The 20,787-nt window shown below is 38.3% G+C and overlaps 1 protein-coding gene across 1 annotated transcript; it reads right to left on the bottom strand.

Annotated features, from left to right (window-relative positions):
* Positions 1–19,777: 19,777 nt before the first annotated feature.
* LOC138885386 (uncharacterized) lies at positions 19,778–20,392 on the bottom strand. The gene has a single exon (XM_070166331.1). It carries the CDS (start codon positions 20,390–20,392, stop codon positions 19,778–19,780), a length of 615 nt encoding a protein of 204 aa, XP_070022432.1.
* Between the last annotated feature and the right edge of the window lie 395 nt (positions 20,393–20,787).

Here is a 20,787-nt window from a genome sequence, read left to right as displayed (position 1 = left end):
AATCGTTCAATTTTGTCTTTACAAATATGACCAAGGCGCCTATGCCATAATAGGTAAGACGTTTTACTCATAACAGACCTTTTATAGGCGATATTTTCAACGTGCATTGCAGAAAAATTTCACCCAAACATTCAAGCGATATAGACCATCACTTAAAAGGCATCAGCAACAACATATGAATCATAAAACTTTTTAATAATACCATTATTTTGTTGAAATGAATAACCAGCTTTGTCCAAAAGGGAAACCGAAAGTAATTTCCGTCTCATAGACGGTACAAAAATAATATTTTCAAAATGAATACTTGCATTATTTTTAGAAGGCAAAATAGATGTCCCTGTAGAGTACTTTTGCTTTGAGTCTATTGCCCACAACAACACTGGCTTCATTCTCTTTTGGCTTCCGTCTGCTTACTAGATCCTGTAAGTCATTGGTTACATGAACAGTTGCACCACTATCCAACCACCAGAAATTTAAAGGAACATGAACAAGACTAGTGTCACGACCCAAATTCCATGGTAGGTCGTGATGGAGTCCAACACCGTTGTTAGGCAAGTCAACCCTAACCAATTAGTGAGTTCTCAAATATTTTATTTAAACAATCCCATCATTTAGTTAACTTGAATTTAACGCAAGTGATATTAGCAATTCATAATGACAAATATACAACCCAAAATAATAGTCTACAATGTGTGTGTCAGGAACTAGTATCACAAGTGCTAAGGCAACTAGTAGAATATACAAAAAATATAATTATCCTACTACGCGAAATAGAATAGGCAGTAATCACAAAAGAGGAAACTCCGACATGCTGTTGAATGGCTCGGAAGGGGGCAGCTCATCGTGAAATCTCGGTCAAGGATCAGGGATGCGCGTCGGCCGAGTAACTAGATGCACCTACCTCAGATCCTGTACAATTAAGTACAGAAGAGTAGTATGAGTACATAAACAATATGTTCCCAATAAGTATCTAGTCTAACCTCGAAGAAGTAGTGACGAGGGGTCGACTTGACACTTACTAGGGTCAATAATATGATAATAGGAAGTTCAATAATTCCAATTCACAATGTACATAGGTAGAAACAAGTTCAAATAAGAAATAATAGTGAAAGTCCTGTCATCAATCAATTAATCTAGGCATTTCCTTCTTTTAAAATAAGTAGTCTTTCAAACAATAAATCATACAGATTATAAGAGGTTCCAATTCCATTATCACACATTTTCCACCGAGGACATTCAGCCCGATCCAACATAAAAGTAAAATATGCTCTGACGAGGGTCGAACGGTCCGAACCATATTTATATACAATTACCAACCTGCCGAGGCGATCGGTCCGCTCCCATGAGAGTAATGAAAATAATTACCCTGTGCGCGGAATATACTTGCGACGCGGTTAAGTATAAATACAACTTAAATGTTTCTTTAGTTCCTTTCAAAATAATTATTTACTTGAAATCCTTGAAATCATAACATTCTCAATGCAATTTCAATCAATGCAATTCAACAATTTATAATCATGTAACAATATCCACAAAGCATGGTGTAAGCCTAGAACTACCCAGACATAACAGGAATAGTAACCACGTACGGACTCTCGTCACTTCGTGCGTACGTGGCCTCCCACAATCAGATCACACATTAATTAAGTTCATCTATGGGGATATTTCTCTCTTACAAGGTTAGAAAAGAGACTTACCTCGCTTCACGACCTACTTTCCTGTCCAAGCTTAAGCCCAAACCCTCAATTTGGTGCCAAACACTCCAAAACTATCCAAAGAGAATAAAAACTAATCAATATAGGCTTAAAAGTTCATATCCGAACCATTAGACTGATTTCCCAATCTAAATTACAAGATTTCTAAAATTCGTCCCAAGGCCCACGTGCCCAGACTCCGAATTTTTTTGAAGAAAGTTGTTACCCATAGCCTAAGGATCGAGAATATATGATTTTTACTCCATTCCATAACAAATTTCGTGGTTAAATCTTGTTTTTATCAAAACCTTAGGTTTTTACTCAAATCCCATGATTTTCACTAATTTTTGTATGTTAATCCACCCAAAATCCAAGTATTAAACACACATTAAGTAGAAATAACTTACCTCACAATGCTAGATCGAAATTTCCTCTTTGAAAGCTCCCAAATCGCCTAAGTGTAGAAGCGAAATAAAACAAATGGCCTAAGCCCCGTTTTTAAAAGCTGTGTCCAGGCCTCTGATGTCACATTTGCGACATTAGGTTCGCAAATGCGACAAAACGATCGCAAATGCGAACTGGGCCTCCCTCTGCCTTGATCGCAAATGCGACAGAAGGGTCGCAAACGTGAACCCTATTGGATTCGCAAATGCGACCATTACCCCAAGCCAAGCTTCATCGCAAATGTGATGCTTTCCTCGCAAATGCAATGTTCGCAAATGCGAACATTTCCTCGCATTTGCGAGACCTGTAACCTTGCCGAGAAACACCAGAAAACTGGGGTGTTTTTCACTCCCAACCCCTGTCCGAAACTCACCCGACCCTCCGGGATCCACTCCGAATACTCACAGAAGTCCAACAACATCGTACAAACTTGCTCGAGCAATCAAATCGCCAAAATAATATCTAAAACTACGGATTTAACACCAAAACGCATGAAATCCTTAAGAACATTTAAAATTTCTATTTTTCCAACCGGACGTCCGAATCACGTCAAATCAGTCTCGTTTCTCACCAAATTTCACATGCAAGGCTTAAATGCTATATTGGACCTGCATTGGGCTCCGTAACCAACATACAAGCCCGATACCAACATGATCAAACATTATTCAATTTCTTTAAATCCTTAGACTTTCAGTTTAACAATTTTAAACAAAAATTCATTACTCGGGCTAGGGACCTCGAAATCCGATTCCGGGCATACATCTAGATCCCATATTTTAATACAGACCCTCCGGGACCTTCAAAATACAAGTCCGGGTCCGTTTACTAAAAACGTTGACAAAAGTCAAACTTGGCCTTTTAAGCCAACCTTAAGGAATTAAGTGTTTCGATTTCAATCCAAACTTTTCCAAATCCCGAACCAACCATCCCCGCAGGTCATAAATCAGTTAAAGCAAGTACGGAAAGTCTTATTTAGGGAAACATGGTTCTAGAAAGTAAAATGACCAGTCGGGTCGTTACAACTAGTTTCAAAGCAGACAAAAGCCAAAAGATTACCTGGTTTTTTTTCCAGAGGACAACTAGCTTTCTTATGACCTACTTGTTTGCAATCCCAGTACTTGATTTCTTTCTTAATTACTGCTTGAGGACCAAGAGGATTATGAGACTGACCTTGGTTAACATCAAGATTATTAGTATGACCACTATTACCACATGGATGATGAGACTGACCATGTTTCTTTTTTATAGATGTCACACCTCCTTTTTCCGCCCCCGCCAGGAGGGGTGAAGGAGTTTTTCCAATTAAAGGACAATCGCCAGGAGGGATTTGTTTATTTATTTCAGAGTCGCCACTTGGGAGATTTAGGGTGTTCCAAGTCACCAATTTAATCCCGAATCGAGGAAAAGAATGACTCTGTTTAACAGTCCGCGAACCAGAAATTCGGATAAGGAATTCTGTTAACCCGGGAGAAGGTGTTAGGCATTCCCGAGTTCCGTGGTTCTAGAACGGTCGCTCAACTGTTGCATTTAGCTATTATCTGATTTTTACATGAATAATCTATGTGCTGATTCTACTTTTTATTGCTTTTACATATACATATTTATTCGAGAGAGTGAACGCCGTTTAAAGTATGTTTTCGGATTGCGCCGCATCAAATGAACCCGCAATCTTAGGCACACTCTATTCAACGTCTTAGGATTTGGATTCGGGCCGCATAAAATGCCCACCCATATTTAGGAATGTAATTTACTAAAACCGCGCCTAAAGATTCTAGCGCGTTATTATCTTTTGGGAGGGCCGTGAAATTCGCTAAACGGCCCTTCCCGACTTCTAAAAAATTCTTAAACCTTTACTGAGGGTCCTGCAATTTTTATTATTATTATTTTTTTATTTTGGCGAAGCTCGTCTCATTTATTTATTTATTTATTTAAAAAAAAGGAAAGTAACTACATTTCTATTTTTATTTGTCTCTAAATAAAGAAAAATCCTGGTTAATTACATGCTGAAAAAAATTGTAACTTATTTAATTAATAGATTACAACAGATGCTAACGAAAATTGTACTTGAACTTGTAAAAATGAAAAATTGTTTCGCGCCTTATTCCATAAGCTAATATTACTAAAAATGGAATTATGTATATAAAAAAAACATACAAGATTGACTAACATTACTACAATTAGCCATTTTTAACTGTGGTGAGGTTAACTAAATGATCAAAGCTATAGACTAATTCATTAACCCTAATGGATTCGCAATTTAACTATACTAAATGCTTATTGAAACTATTCTACATTAGTGTAAGTATACTTAATTATTAATACATAAAATTATCGACTACGGCCTTTATTTATTTATTTATTTATTTATTTTTATTATTATTATTGGAACTATAATGTTGACACTACCTAACCACCTTACATTTACATTTTTATCAAGTCTACAATTTATCTAAGTGAGATTATTTGTAACATGAATTAATGCCCATACTGATGAGAGTATAATCACTTAAGAGTATTAATGGAAATTAGTTTTAACCATCTAAACGAAATACTAATCGGGTTTCGACTAAATACTCTATCTCGTTTGTGGACTACTTGAATATATGCATGAAAACAAACAACTAACTAGAGATATGCTACTTATCATGATTTACCCCATTAATCTAACAAAATTGAAAGGTTCATGTTATATCAGCGCATGACCATTTATACAATTCCTTCTCTTTTCAGTCCAATTATACAAAAAAAAAATTAAAACAGTTCACAAAGAAAAACTAAATAGACCAAATTGTCTACTATCTATTTTATTGAAGCGGTTGGATTTTATTGTTGCATTTCAACTTCAAAGCTTTATCACTACAAGATTCGAATGTGTACCTGGAATTCAAATTACAATAAGAGAGAAAAGAGGTCAGGAGCAACAATGTACAGTAGTAGCACAACAACAGAATCCCACAGCAAATAACAGCAACAAAAACCAACAATAACCAGTGTAACAATGGTCAGAACCAAACTGAAAAACCCCGGAAAGCCTGACTGAAAATCAGTAACACTAAACGCAATCCACAGAGGCAGTAACAAAGTTCTGATTTCAGTAGTAAAGAAAAGGACATCACTTTGAGTTTTTAGCTCTCAAAGACTAATTTTTAGTTCTGAAAAATTAGCCTATTTCTCCCTTTTAAGTTCTGAAAATTTTTCCTCTCTGAATTTTTTCCAGTCCTCTTTTCTATATCAACTCCTCCTATTTATAGGCTAGAACTAAACATTATTTATTCAAAGTTTTTCACTTTCAGCCTGTATATTCCCTCCCATGTGCATCTATACACTTTTATCATTAATCCCATGCTTATTTTCTGATTTCCCACCCTTAAAGATACCAGAAAGGGTGTATTCTGCACTACTAATTTCCTTTTCATTAAATAATTCATTAATTTAATTATACACTGAATATTCAACTGGCAGACTACTAACACTAAACATTTTAAATCTTTTAAACACCCAAAAATACCCCTGAAAATCCCCTATTATTATTCCCTTACCCTCACTCTTAGCAATCTGTATTTAGACCTCTCTGATTTACAACTACACCAAATCACTACACAACTACAACCAATCCTTAATTCAAATTCACATAAATGATTCAAGCATCAAAACAGACCAACGAAAAGATTTGGGTTGTACTCGTCCAAACAAAGCAGTCATAAACTAACTATTCGATGAAGTTGTTCAAATCGAAGGTAGATTATAATGCACACTCAAACAAACAGAAAAACCTTGACCAAATAAAAGGTCTTGAAGAAGAAGGAGAACTAATGAACAAGACAAGATTTACAAAAATAACACTTTAAACAAAGATTCAATAATCCGAAAAATAGAACGAACAAAACAAGATTACTAACAACACTTAAAACCAAAAACCATAACAGAAAATAAATCAAATGAACTAAATAATCTTGAAAGAAAAATCTAAAACTTGAACGAACCCAAGTTGAAACTCGGATTTGAACTATTGGAGGTCGAACGGACTGTTTATGAGCGTTGAAAAAGGACGAAGCAGAAGCTGGTCGACGGGGCAGTGGGGTTTGGTGGTGAGGAGCAGCAGCGGCAGCAGCTGGATTCGCTGCTGCCATGGTCGACGTGAGGAGCAGCTGGGGTTTGGTGGTGAGGAGCAACAATGATAGTGATGGTTGCTAGGCAATGGCAGTGATCGACGGGAAGCAGCAGCGGGGTCGTGGAGCAGCTGAAGCAGTAGGGTCGTTGGTTATGGAGGTGTTCGCGGCAGCAGCTGGTGGCGTCGACGTGAAGCAGTGGTCGACGGGGTTGTTAGTATTGGTTATGGCGACTGTGTCGTTTGGACAGAAACAACGACGGAGGGTGGTCGACGGGATGTGTATGGTGGTGCGCGAGGATGGAGTTTCGAAGGGGTGGCGATGGTTATGGCGTGAGGGTTTTTAGTCGTGTTTCATCTTCTTCAAAGATGAAGAAGATGAACAGTCAGTGGGTTCCTTTCCAGTTTTTTTTGTTTTTTTTTTCAAAATCCACCAATCTCTCACGTTTTTTTTGGTCCCTCCTCTTTTTTTTGTTTTCTCTGCTTGTGGGAAAAAAACCAAGACTCAAAAATGTGAACCCCCCTCTCCTCTTTCACCTTTTCTTCTCTTTTTCTTTGTCCGTTTTTGTATCTTGTTCAAAGAACATGGACCTCACGTGTGTAGGGGTCCAAGACTTGTGTCCCCCATGCGTGGCGGGGTTCCCCGTGTGTGGTGTTCCATTCGTGTTCCCCACGCGTGTCCCCCATGTGTGGTGAGCTCAGATTATTATGGGCTAGGTCCGAAAATTAGGCCTAAAAACGGGTAGTTTAAACCCAAATATTATTCTTTGCCCAGACCCGAGAAAAACACGATGTTATTCAATTAATCCTATGCAAGCAAAATAACTACCAGGATAAGACTAACATTTAAAACAAAACTATTTTTTTTAGTATATATTTTCAAGATTAAAATAGCTACAAAACATAAATAAAACTATTTTTGTCATTTTCGTTTTTATATAAAGATAAAATATAAAGCACTATTTTTTGTATTTTTTTTTCAAGATTAAAATGGTTACAAAATGTTAATAACTTTTTTTTTTGTAATTTTCGAAATAATACAACGATAAAAATATAAAGTACTTTTTTTTTGATAAAACTACAATTCTAAATTGAGCTACAAACTAAATTAACTCCAAAAAATACTAATTAAACTCCTAACAACAATTATCATACACAATTAAACACCAATTAAAATAAAATTGCATAATTTGACATTAAATACTAACAATGCAAAATATTCCTGTTTTTTGTGACTTTCATTTTTGTAAAACAAACTTAATTAAATACTAAATGAAAATGTGATATATTTTATATTTTTATTAATTAAAACAAATAAACATGCACTCATAAAAATACAAATAATTATACAAAATACCACAAAAACAACAAAAATTCACACAAAGGAAAATTGTTTTATTTTGAATTTTTGTGAGTAATTCTTTCATAGGGCAAAAATCACGTGCTTACAGCTGCCCCTCTTTGCCCGAAAAACACGAAGGGTTTTCGTGCAAAGATAAAGTGAGCGATTTTTGCCCATCCGAGTACTCCGCGTGAAGCATTTTTTGAAAGATTTGACCGAACCTTTGCTTCAGAGGTTTCCTACATATCCTGGGCTAAACAAGAATCAGGTCAATGTAGTTCGGGAAGTTTTGGTACCAGGGACTACCGGGGAACTGTGGTTCTGCTGTTACTGCTGTTGTATACTGTTACCACTGCCTTACTGATCTCCTTATTACACCGTATCCAAAAGAAAACAAGAAAATCAGAAGCTAGGCTAGCCTATGGATCACAAGATCTTATCTATTTTTAACTTGTCTTTGCTGCCTTGCTTTCTTGTCGGATTGTGTTTCTTCCGGCGCTTCTTTCTTCCGAAAACTTGGGGATGGCATTGGCCTTTTGCTTTTCTGAATACCAGTTCTCACTATCTTGTTCGGTCCGCTGGGATATGGCTTCCTCCCCTAAACATTCAAAGGTTTCTCTGGGGATACGGCTTTTCTTCATCAAATTTGTTATGCTGGGAACAATTGAGGTTCAAAGGCCGCTTCTTTTGAGATTTGTCTTATTTTCCCTTTGACTCATGCGCTTGAATTTGTGCTGGACTTCTCGTTGTAACATTCTGCCTTCTTTCTGATTTCTGAATTTGGACTTATGCTGGGACCTCTTGTTGCAACCTTCTGCTTCCCGGTGCTGGGGATTTTTATTGTTTTCCTGCTGGGGGTTCCTGTTGTAACCTTCTGCCTTCCGGAGGGGTTACTGATTTCAAGACCTGAAGTATAAGACTGAAAAGTATTCCTCTCGTTATACAGATGGGCGCCTGAAACATGAAATGTAAAGACTGAAAAGTATTCCTCTCGTTATACAGGTGGGCGCCTGATACATGAAATGTAAAGACTGAAAAGTATTCCTCTCGTTATACAAGTGGACGCCTGATACGTGAAATGAAAAACAGAAATGTATTTCCTCATTATACTGGTGGGTGACCTAGAACATGAAATGTAAAGACTGAAATGTATACCCTCATGGAATGAAAAATGCGTACCCTCATTATACTGGTGGGCGACCTAGGACAGGAAATAAAAACAGAACTGTATACCCTCATTATACTGGTGGGCGACCTAGGACAGGAAATGAAAACAGAACTGCATACCCCCATTATACTGATGGGCGACCTAGGACATGAAAATGAAAAATGCATACCCTTATTATACTGGTGGGCGACCTAGGACATGGAATGAAAAATGCGTACCCTCATTATACTGGTGGACGACCTAGGACATGAAAATGAAAAATGCATACCTTCATTATACTGGTGGGCGACCTAGGATAGGAAATGAAAAATGCATACCCTCATTATACTGGTGGGCGACCTAGAAATGAAAAACTGAAATGTATACCCGCATTATACTGGTGGGCGACCTAGGACATGAAAGGGAAAACAAAAATGTATTCCCGCATTATACTGGTGGGCGCCTAGGTAAAGACATGAAATGTATTCCCTTGTTATACAGGTGGGTGCCTAATGGTAAAGACGTGAAATGTATTCCCTTGTTATACAGGTGGGCGCCCAATGGTAAAGACATGAATGTATTCCCTTGTTATACAGGTGGACGCCTAATGGTAAAGACATGAAAGCGCCTAAGGGTAAAGACATGAAATGTATTCCCTTGTTATACAGGTGGGTGGTAAAGACATGAAATGTATTCCCTTGTTATACAGGTGGGCGCCTAATGGTAAAGACATGAAATGTATTCCCTCATTATACTGGTGGGCGACCTAGAACAGAAATGAAAAGACAGAAATGTATATGAATTTGTTTCCTCGTTCCTCCGAGAAAATTTTTGAACAACGGCAGAAAATCTTTCTGCCCCGGTTTTGGTGACCTTTCTTATGACGTGTTTTTCCGCCACCATCAACCGTTATTTCCTGTAGAAATCAAAGAGAATCTTGTTAGTTTTAACATGGTGAGTGATCGTGTCACTCCTGCTGGGGTATGATTGTTCCTTTCCTTTTTCCTTGCTCTGTGCTCCCAAAAACTGGTTGGGGGATAAAATTGCTTGCTGGGGATGATATGTCTGCTGAGGATGGTTTTCCATTTATCCCTTCCCCGCCTTCTTGTTTCAGAACAAGCTGTGGGAGTCCTCTTTAATTCCAAAACTACTCTCTTAAAAGTTTTGTTCCTTCCCAGAACTGCAGGGCATAGGATGTTATCACCTGGGGATATCCTTATTGGGGACAGGACTGTTAGGGTTGTCTTGCGGCGGATCAATTTTCCCTGCCTCCTTCCCCCTTTCTGTGGTGTCTGGCCACCTCGGACCTCGGTCCATGATCTATCAACGTTCTGCTGAGGGATCTTCTTGGAACTTGGTCCATAAGTCCCTCATCCGTCGTTTTCCGCTTTTCTTCACGTCCCCCTTAACTTTCTCAGCCAATTTGTCCTTTGGTTTTGCAACAAACGCCTTTTGTCTTGTTGCCTCATCTTTGGCCTGTCCCATTCGTATTTTGCTTTTGTACCACTTTGGCCCCTGGTAGTAAACTCTGAAAAATCCTTTTCAAAACAAATTTCTGGAAAGAAATGAAAAAGATAGAAAAGGAGAAGAATCTTTCTGAACAAATGCTGGGGGAGAGGGGGGAGAAGAAAAGGAAAGAACTTATCTGGATGGTATGACTGGTCCCTATGATCATGTAGTGCACTATAGATTCCCGACCCAGTCTATTTGTATTCATCAATCTGCCTGATGGCCTTACTTGCTGGGGATAGATAGGTGCCCACCTCTTCGCAGATGCGAATCCTATTGCCAATCTGTCTTGTCGCCTTACAGTGCCCTTCGAGAGTTTTCACTAATAAGACTCTCTCATTTTATCTCTCTCATATTTCATCGCCTTATGGTGCCCGCAAAGGTTTTCACCGATTAAGACTCTCTCATTTTATCTTTCAACGGGTGATTGGAGTGTTGCCGATATGACTCTCTCTTTCGGAGATTCTTTTCGGCCATCAATTCATTTCCAGTTTATGACCCTCTTCTTTGCTGGAGATCAGCGTATTATTCTCGACTTCCATTGGCCTGGCTTGGCACTTCTCGGATATTGATCAGGAGGTCTTTTTAGGCATCGATATTGGTTTTGTGTGTCAAATATTTAACTTAACTTTGATGGGTGAAGTGTTACAACTCTTTGAATCAAACCCTTTTTGGATATTCAAAAATATAATTCCTGCCCCAGTTTTCTTGCTTGGGGAATTTTATATTTACACTATGTTGAGCTATGCATATTATGCATACTATGACCGAGCCGTGAGGCGCCTACGTATCCTCTTTGAGGAATCAGGTCAAACGTAGTTCCTACGGTTTTGTTTTTCTTGTGATCTTTATCTTTCTTTTTTTTCATTTTTCTTTTAATTTCTCTTCTTCTTTTTTCCATTAGTGATTCCAAAAGAGGGGTATGAAAGATTAACTTAAGGCTCAAAAGGGGGAAACAAAGGTTAAAAGTGTTTGGATAGAAGAAACAATTGCCTCCGTCATTTCATCATCCGATAAGTACTAAATACAAACGAACGAACCAATAGCTACCATAATTAAAGAAATCACGCATAATATCTTTTGACTGCATCAGAATTGATAGCCATGTCGACACACCTTCCCTCGATATCTGTTAGACACAAAGCACCGTTGGACAACACTCTGGTCACGATATAAGGCCTTTGCCAATTTGGGGCGAACTTGCCTTTTGCTCAATGTGGATGCTGATTTTGGTTTCTCTGACATTATCTGCATCCCCTAGATTCACAGCCTCAGTGTCATTCAGATTAGGCTTGGGTTTCTCTTCAAATTGGCACAGTTCTCGGTTTATTTCTTCGAAGGCTTCATCTCCGTCATATTCAGACTCATCGTCACAATCGATCTCTTGTATCATTAAGTCAGAGTCAGATTGATTTATTAGACTAGGTCGAAGATCCGCTGTGCATGCCATGTTATTAGAACCAGTAAAAAGAGAACTGTTCAGAAAGAAAAAGAGCAAAACAAAATTAAAATGAGACAAAAGAAAAGAATTTTATTGAAATTGCGGGATAACAGGGTTCACACTTTTACAAAACAAAATAAGAGTTGGATTACACCCTGGAATAATCCGAAACAAGAAAGCAAAAATCAAAGCCTACTACCAGGACTCCCCCCAGATAGGAAGAGGAGTAACCGTCCAATTGTTGGTTTTGGCCTCAGGCCCCACAAACTGTATGTCCTCTCTTACACCGGTCGATTCTTCTTTCGGAGCGGCTTGGATTGTCATCATTGTCTGTGAGGGTTTCTTTGGCTCTCCTCCCTCGTATACCAGCTCGATCATGTGAGCTTCGTGGTGTACTGACAATGGGTTTTGGTTGATGTTGGGCGCCTCCGGCGTCTGTACTTCGATCTTATTGGCATCAATAAGATCTTGTATTTCATGCCTTAACTTCCAACACTTTTCGGTATCATGCCCCAACATTCCTGAGCAGTACTCACAGCTTATTGATCGGTCCAAATTTTGGGGTGGAGGATTTGGTCCTCTAGTCTCGACAGGACTAACCAAACCTAATTGTCTCAATTTGTGGAACAAGGCGGTGTAGGTTTCTCCTAACTCAGTAAAAACTCTATGTCTCTGTAGCCTGTCATTTCTAGCAGCTTGATTTCCCCGAAAGCCCGCCCCTGGAGGGTTTCTGTATGCCCTTGTAAAGGATAGGTGTTTTGCGGTGGTGCATGTGTGTTCTGGGGAGCCGGTGTGCGCCATTGCGGGCGAGCCGGAGGCTGAGTGTATGTCTGGTCTTGGTGCACGGAGAAGTGTGGTTCTTAGAGTGGATAGTGGTGCTATGGTGGGCTGTATGGGTAGTTTGGCCTGTGGGGTCTGGGTTGGTTGTAGTATGGTTGGCCGGACCTGGACCAACTGCTTGCCTCAATCGTGGCAATTTCTTCTTTCTTCCTCCTTCCCAGCGCACCTCCCGTGCCGCTCTGAATAGCCTGGGTCGTTGCCTTGAGCGCCGAGTAATTCAGGATTTTGTCAGACCTCAGACCCTCCTCTATCATGACCCCTATCTTTACTACTTCATTAAAGGATTTTTCAACCGTCGTCACCAAGTGACCAAAGTAAGTTGGATCCAGTGTTTGCAAGAAGTAGTCCACCATTTCTCCCTCTCTCATGGGAGGATCAACTCTGGCTGCTTGTTCTCTCCAGCGGAAACCAAACTCACGAAAGCTTTCCCCAGGCTTCTTTCCGGTCCTCAGCAATGTGAGACGGTCAAGGGACTATCTCGAGATTGTATTGAAAGTGACCCGCGAAAGCCTGCGCCAGATCATCCCAAGTGTACCATCTGCTGGAATCCTGCCTGGTATACCATTCCAGTGCCGATCCACTCAAGCTTTGACCGAAATAAGCTATTAGTAGCTCGTCTTTGCCACCTGCCCCTCTCATCTTGCTACAAAATCCCCGCAAATGTGCCATGGGATCACTGTGCCCTTCATATAAATCAAACTTAGGCATCTTGAACCCAGCCGGGAATTGGACGTCCGGGAAAGGGCATAGATCCTTGTAGGCCACACTGACCTGGTTGCCCGATCCGTGCAGGTTCCTGAAGGACTGCTCCAGGCTTTTGAACCTCCTCATTACCTCATCTTGTTCTGGGACCTTAACCAGCTTTTCAATCTCTGCCGGTACCTCCAAGTGCGGATTGTAGATATGGGATTCTGGTGCATGGAATGTGGGCTTAGGGGGATAGTATTGCGTATCGTGAGCCTGAAACAACGGCTCGCTGGTTGATCTTTGCAGGGGTGGCTTATGTGGGTCCCATAAAAGTGGGAACATTTGGTGTTGGGAGAGGTTGATGGGGTGGTGGAGCTTGGGAATCATGGGGGCTTCTCTCCTGAAGATAACGGTGAATTGGGAGGCTTGTTGAAGGGCCAGAGTGAGGGTATTCCGGCATATGTCCCAGTGGTTCAGGGCTCTTTTGTGCTTTGGCCAGAGCTAACTGCATTGCATTCATCTCTAGTCCCATCCTTTCTATTTTCTCCATCGCTTCTTTTAACAACTGGCTCAACGGCCTTTCTTCCTCAGTACTATTTTCTGAAGTAGTCATGCTCGTTGTTACCGGTCCTTTGGATCTGGTTTGGTAAGGGTGTGTTGCCAGAATGCTTTAACAACTAACTGTCTGATATTTGTGGAAAACAACAAACATTGTTAGCGTTAGAGTTTAACAGATTTGATGATAGCACATTGGGGATGCAATGCTCCTAGGCAGTTAACCATTTCTAACATGCTTTGCTTCAAACACATGAAGTCATCCCGGCTCGCTTATTTGCCCCTTTAAAGTACTTTGGGAACCCCTGTATTTTATTTTTATATTTTCTTCTTCTCTTTTTTTTTTCTTTTTTTTCTTTTTTTTTTCATTGGAATTATCAATTTTCATAATAGAATAAGCTGGGTTTCAAAGGTTTAAAGACGACCTACAAACTTGAAAATCAAACGACCCACATATTCTAATCAAAAGTTTTACAAACTCAAAAACAAACGGCCAGCTTCCTTTCTCTGTTCGACAAATGCAACCAAACGGTTATTTTTGCAAATGTGGCCCCTTCCAAATTTCACATGAATTTTGAGGCCGGGGAGGATTATTTTATGACATTTTACAAACTTGTCCGTTCTTTTACGAAAATAGCCTTTCGACAACTGAAAGATACTCTAAGGCTATTCGGCAAGAACGGTTTAAGACACTGCCGAAGCTGGCTCGGCTTATTTTGACTAAAAATCCAAACGGTATTCACCTGACTGGTGACTCTTTGTTTTTTTAAAAAAAAAATTAAAATAAAAGACCTGCTGTTGCAAACACAGCCTTTCAGCGTCTTGGGGACAAAGATTTTAAGGCTGTGTGGGTCAACTGGACCAAAATCCTAAAAAATGACCCAAGGTGGCTGTTTATACAAAGTCAGCCTTCCGGCGTCCCTTTCGGGAACATTTAGCTATTTTTGACATAACAACATCACCCGACTTATTTATGACAAAATTAAAATTTTGACATGTTTTTTTTTTTTGACATATTTTTTTATTTATTTGTTTTTGGCTATTTTAGCAAAAGGGGGGTTGGACCCGATGAGGGTTGCCTACGTATCTCACATCCGGTGAGAATCAAACCCGCGTAGTTCGGGCGAATTAACCGCACTATTTTAAAATAGGATTCTTTTTTCATTTTTATTTTTGACATTTCATAAGCAAAAAAAAAAAATTACTTTTTTAAAACAAGACCCTTTTTTTTTTCTTTTTTTCAACAGACAACCTATTTTCCAATTAAAAAAAAAATCTTTTTTTTTGACAAACAATATAACAGCCTATTTTTCGAACAAAAAAAAATAACTCTTTTTCTTTTTCTTTTCTTTGCTCTTTTTTTTTTTTAGTAAAACAAACCAAAAAATAAAACCTTTTTTTTTATTTTCCAGAGTTCCGACAGTACTTGGGCATTGTTTTTTTTTCAAAACCATTAGTTAACTCTCCAACTGCTATTTTTCTCTTTTTCTTAATTTTCTAACATTCCCGAAATTCAAAAAACCGGTCAACATCCAGGCCAGTGCAAATAAATGCACAGAAAACAATTAGGATTCATCAGGATGGTCTTTCCGTTTCAGGTTGCTAGCCCTAGACGGACCCAACCCCTATGTTGAGTCCCCTAAGTCAAAATGCACATGAAGCAAACAAGCGTTCCTACTAGGGATCTGGCATGAGGCTGAGTTATTCTAGGTTCAAAACCTGGATGTTTGTTCTAGACCTGGCTTACCCGAGCGGACAACTCGAGCCGAGGAGGAGGCGGCAGTCCGGGAATACAGAAGCTTCACCGGCTTTGCGACTTATCCAAACCTCGTTCTAAATTTGGACTTGACACTAGACAGAAAAGAAGTCGTACACCATACACCCTTCTTCACAATTCAGAAGACTCAGAGAGGAGATGGGTTTCGGCACAGCTTATATACGGTTCACAAAATATCAAAGCAGTAAAAGCAGTTAGTTAGCACAGTATGCACAGATCATGTAACAAAATCTGATAAAGCTGAATACAACAATTATTCCAAGCTCGAATTCTGAACCCTGAACCAGAGATTCTGGGTCCAGCTCCCCAGCAGAGTCGCCAGAGCTGTCACACCTCCTTTTTCCGCCTCCCGCCAGGAGGGGTGAAGGAGTTTTTCCAATTAAAGGACAATCGAAATGAGATTTGTTTATTTATTTCAGAGTCGCTACTTGGGAGATTTAGGGTGTCCCAAGTCACCAATTTAATCCCGAATCGAGGAAAATAATGACTCTGTTTAACAGTCCGCGAACCAGAAATCCGGATAAGGAATTCTGTTAACCCGGGAGAAGGTGTTAGGCATTCCCGAGTTCCGTGGTTCTAGCGCGGTCGCTCAACTGTTGCATTTAGCTATTATCTGATTTTTACATGAATAACCTATGTGCTGATTCTACTTTTTATTGCTTTTACATATACATATTTATTCGAGAGAGTGAACGCTGTTTAAAGTATGTTTTCGGATTGCGCCGCATCAAATGAACCCGCAATCTTAGGCACACTCTATTCAACGTCTTAGGATTTGAATTCGGGCCGCATAAAATGCTCACCCATATTTAGGAATGTAATTTACTAAAACCGCGCCTAAAGATTCTAGCGCGTTATTATCTTTTGGGAGGGCCGTGAAATTCGCTAAACGACCCTTCCCGACTTCTAAAAAATTCTTAAACCTTTACTGAGGGTCCTGCAATTTCTTTTATTATTATTTTTATTATTTTGACGAAGCTCGTCTCATTTATTTATTTATTTATTTTTTAAAAAGGAAAGTAACTACATTTCTATTTTTATTTGTCTCTAAATAAAGAAAAATCCTGGATAATTACATGCTGAAAAAAACCGTAACTTATTTAATTAATAGATTACAACAGATGCTAACGAAAATTGTACTTGAACTTGTAAAAATGGAAAATTGTTTCGCGCCTTATTCCATAAGCTAATATTACTAAAAATGGAATTATGTATATAAAAAAACGTACAAGATTGACTAACGTTACTACAATTAGCCATTTTTAACTGTGGTGAGGTTAACTAAATGATCAAAGCTATAGACTAATTCATTAACCCTAATGGATTCGCAATTTAACTATACTAAATGCTTATTGAAACTACTCTACATTAGTGTAAGTATATTTAATTATTAATACATAAAATTATCGACTACGGCCTTTATTTATTTATTTATTTATTTATTTTTATTATTATTATTGGAACTATAATGTTGACACTACCTAACCACCTTACATTTACATTTTTATCAAGTCTACAATCTATCTATGTGAGATTATTTGTAACATGAATTAATGCCCATACTGATGAGAGTATAATCACTTAAGAGGATTAATGGAAATTAGTTTTAACCATCTAAACGAAATACGAATCGGGTTTTGACTAAATACTCTATCTCGTTTGTGGACTACTTGAATATATGCATGAAAACAAACAACTAACTAGAGATATGCTACTTATCATGATTTACCCCATTAATCTAACAAAATTGAAAGGTTCATGTTATATCAGCGCATGACCATTTATACAATTCCTTCTCTTTTCAGTCCAATTATACAAAAAAAAATTAAAACAGTTCACAAAGAAAAACTAAATAGACCAAATTGTCTACTATCTATTTTATTGAAGCGGTTGGATTTTATTGTTGCATTTCAACTTCAAAGCTTTATCACTACAAGATTCGAATGTGTACCTGGAATTCGAATTACAATAAGAGAGAAAAGAGGTCAGGAGCAACAATGTACAGCAGTAGCACAACAACAAAATCCCACAACAAATAACAGCAGTAGCACAACAACAGAATCCCACAACAAATAACAGCAACAAAAACCAGCAATAACCAGTGTAACAATGGTTAGAACCAAACTGAAAAACCCCGGAAAGCCTGACTGAAAATCAGTAACACTAAACGCAATCCACAGAGGCAGTAACAAAGTTCTGATTTCAGTAGTAAAGAAAAGGACATCACTTTCAGTTTTTGCCCTCACTCTTAGCAATCTGTATTTAAACCTCTCTGATTTACAACTACACCAAATCACTACACAGCTACAATCAGTCCTTAAGTCAAATTCACACAAATGATTCAAGCATCAAAACAGACCAACTAAAAGATTCGGGTTGTACTCGTCCAAACAAAGCAGTCATAAACTAACTATTCGACGAAGTTGTTCAAATCGAAGGTAGCTTATAACGCACTCAAACAAACAGAAGAAAAACCTTGACCAAATAAAAGGTCTTGAAGAAGAAGGAGAACTAATGAACAAGACAAGATTTACAAAAATAACACTTTAAACAAAGATTCAATAATCTGAAAAATAGAACGAACAAAACAAGAATACGAACAACACTTAAAACCAAAAACCATAACAGAAAATAAATCAAATGAACTAAATAATCTTGAAAGAAAAATCTAAAAGTTGAACGAACCCAAGTTGAAAGTCGGATTTGAACTATTGGAGGTCGAACGGACTGTTTGTGAGCGTTGAAAAAGGATGAAGCAGAAGCTGTTCGACGGGGCAGTGGGGTTTGGTGGTGAGGAGCAGCAGCGGCAACAGCTGGATTCGCTGCTGCCATGGTCGACGTGAAGAGCAGCTGGGGTTTGGTGGTGAGGAGCAACAACGACAGTGATGGTTGCTGGGCAATGGCAGTGATCGACGGGAAGCAGCAGCAGGGTCGTGGAGCAGCTGAAGCAGTAGGGTCGTTGGTTATGGAGGTGTTCGCGGCAGCAGCTGGTGGCGTCGACGTGAAGCAGTGGTCGACGGGGTTGTTAGTGCTGGTTATGGCGACTGGGTCGTTTGGACAGAAACAATGACGGAGGGTGGTCGACGGGATGTGTATGGTGGTGCGCGAGGATGGAGTTTCGAAGGGGTGGCGATGATTATGGCGTGAGGGTTTTCAGTCGTGTTTCATCTTCTTCAAAGATGAAGAAGATGAACAGTCAGTGGGTTCCTTTCCAATTTTTTCTTTTTTTTTTTCAAAATCCACCAATCTCTCACGTTTTTTTTTGGTCCCTCCTCCCTTTTTTTGTTTTCTCTGCTTGTGGGAAAAAACCAAGACTCAAAAACGTGAACCCCCCTCTCCTCTTTCACCTTTTCTTCTCTTTTTCTTTGTCCGTTTTTGTATCTTGTTCAAAGAACATGGACCTCACGTGTGTAGGGGTCCAAGACTTGTGTCCCCCATGCGTGGTGGGGTTCCCCGTGTGTGGTGTTCCGTCCGTGTTCTCCACGCGTATCCCACATGTGTGGTGGGCTCGGATTATTATGGGCTAGGTCCGAAAATTAGGCCTAAAAACGGGTAGTTTAAACCCAAATATTATTCTTTGCCCAGACCCGAGAAAAATACGATGTTATTCAATTAATCCTATGCAAGCAAAATAACTACCAGGATAAGACTAACATTTAAAACAAAACTATTTTTTTAGTATATATTTTCAAGATTAAAATAGCTACAAAGCATAAATAAAACTATTTTTGTCATTTTCGTTTTTATATAAAGATAAAATATAAAGCACTATTTTTTGTATTTTGTTTCAAGATTAAAATGGTTACAAAATGTTAATAACTTTTTTTTTGTAATTTTCGAAATTATACAACGATAAAAATATAAAGTACTTTTTTTTTGTTGATAAAACTACAATTCTAAATTGAGCTACAAACTAAATTAACTCCAAAAAATACTAATTAAACTCCTAACAACAATTATCATACACAATTAAACACCAATTAAAATAAAATTGCATAATTTGACATTAAATACTAACAATGCAAAATATTCCTGTTTTTTGTGACTTTCATTTTTGTAAAACAAACTTAATTAAATACTAAATGAAAATGTGATATATTTTATATTTTTATTAATTAAAACAAATAAACATGCACTCATAAAAATACAAATAATTATACAAAATACCACAAAAACAACAAAAATTCACACAAAGGAAAATTATTTTATTTTGAATTTTTGGGAGTAATTCTTTCATAGGGCAAAAATCACGTGCTTACAATAGAATTTGGGTCCACCTTTTCTTTTATAAGAAGAATCATCAGTTGATATATACGAACTAACAAAATTCACTACACCCTCAATTTTCTCCCTTTGGATTCCTCCTTCCTCTACCACACAAACAATAATAAGCTTATCAACACTCCACTTATCTTTTTGTGCATTATAGATTGACTTAAGCTGGTTAAACTGCCTAGAAAGGGACCTTAGGGATTGGTGAACAAGAAAATCATCGGTAATGGTTACACCTAAATTATTCAGTTTGGTAGCAATGTTAACCAATTTCATAATATGATCACGGACACTACCTACAAGGTCATACTTTTTGGTAGACAGGGAATTAATCAGGCTACCTATCTCAGCTTTATCAGATTCTAGGAATTTCTGTCCAATGGCACTCAAGAAATCTTTTGCATTTCCATTATCCTTAATTGCACCCTTTATGTGTTCAGAAATGGATCTCTTCATGATCATATGGCTCAATTTGTTAGCCTTCATCCATTTCTCATGCTTAGCCTTTTCATCAACAGTGCTAGTAGTTGTATGTTCAGCAGGTTTCTGTTCAGTCAATGCAAAGTCCAAGTCCATCAGACCTAACACTATTTCAACATCATGTTTCCACTTTTTGTAGTTACTACTAATCAGAGTTTCAATGGAATTCAACTGAGTTCATGTTGTTAACAACTGTATAAGCAAACAAGATAAAAATTAGATAAAATTATAGGCAGACGTATATAATCCAAAAGAGTCAAAGACATCCATTACATCCCTCCTTTGGGTGGAAGATGCAACTGTCTCCTTTTTTTTTTTTTTTTTTTTTTTAAAAAAAAACAAGGAGTTCAAGGCATTCATTGCATCTTCCCACCTTTAGGCAAGAGATACAAAATCTCCTCCCAATATCATTCAAGAGTACAATGCATATATTGTGTCCTTCCTTTAGGTAAGAGACACAAAACCTCCTCTTACATCAAATTATCCTTATT

This window comes from Nicotiana sylvestris, chromosome 2 (genome assembly GCF_000393655.2).
Source record: "Nicotiana sylvestris chromosome 2, ASM39365v2, whole genome shotgun sequence".
Lineage (NCBI taxonomy): Eukaryota > Viridiplantae > Streptophyta > Magnoliopsida > Solanales > Solanaceae > Nicotiana > Nicotiana sylvestris.
Note: the sequence above shows the minus strand (reverse complement) of the source record. Positions and strands in the feature narration are given on the sequence as shown.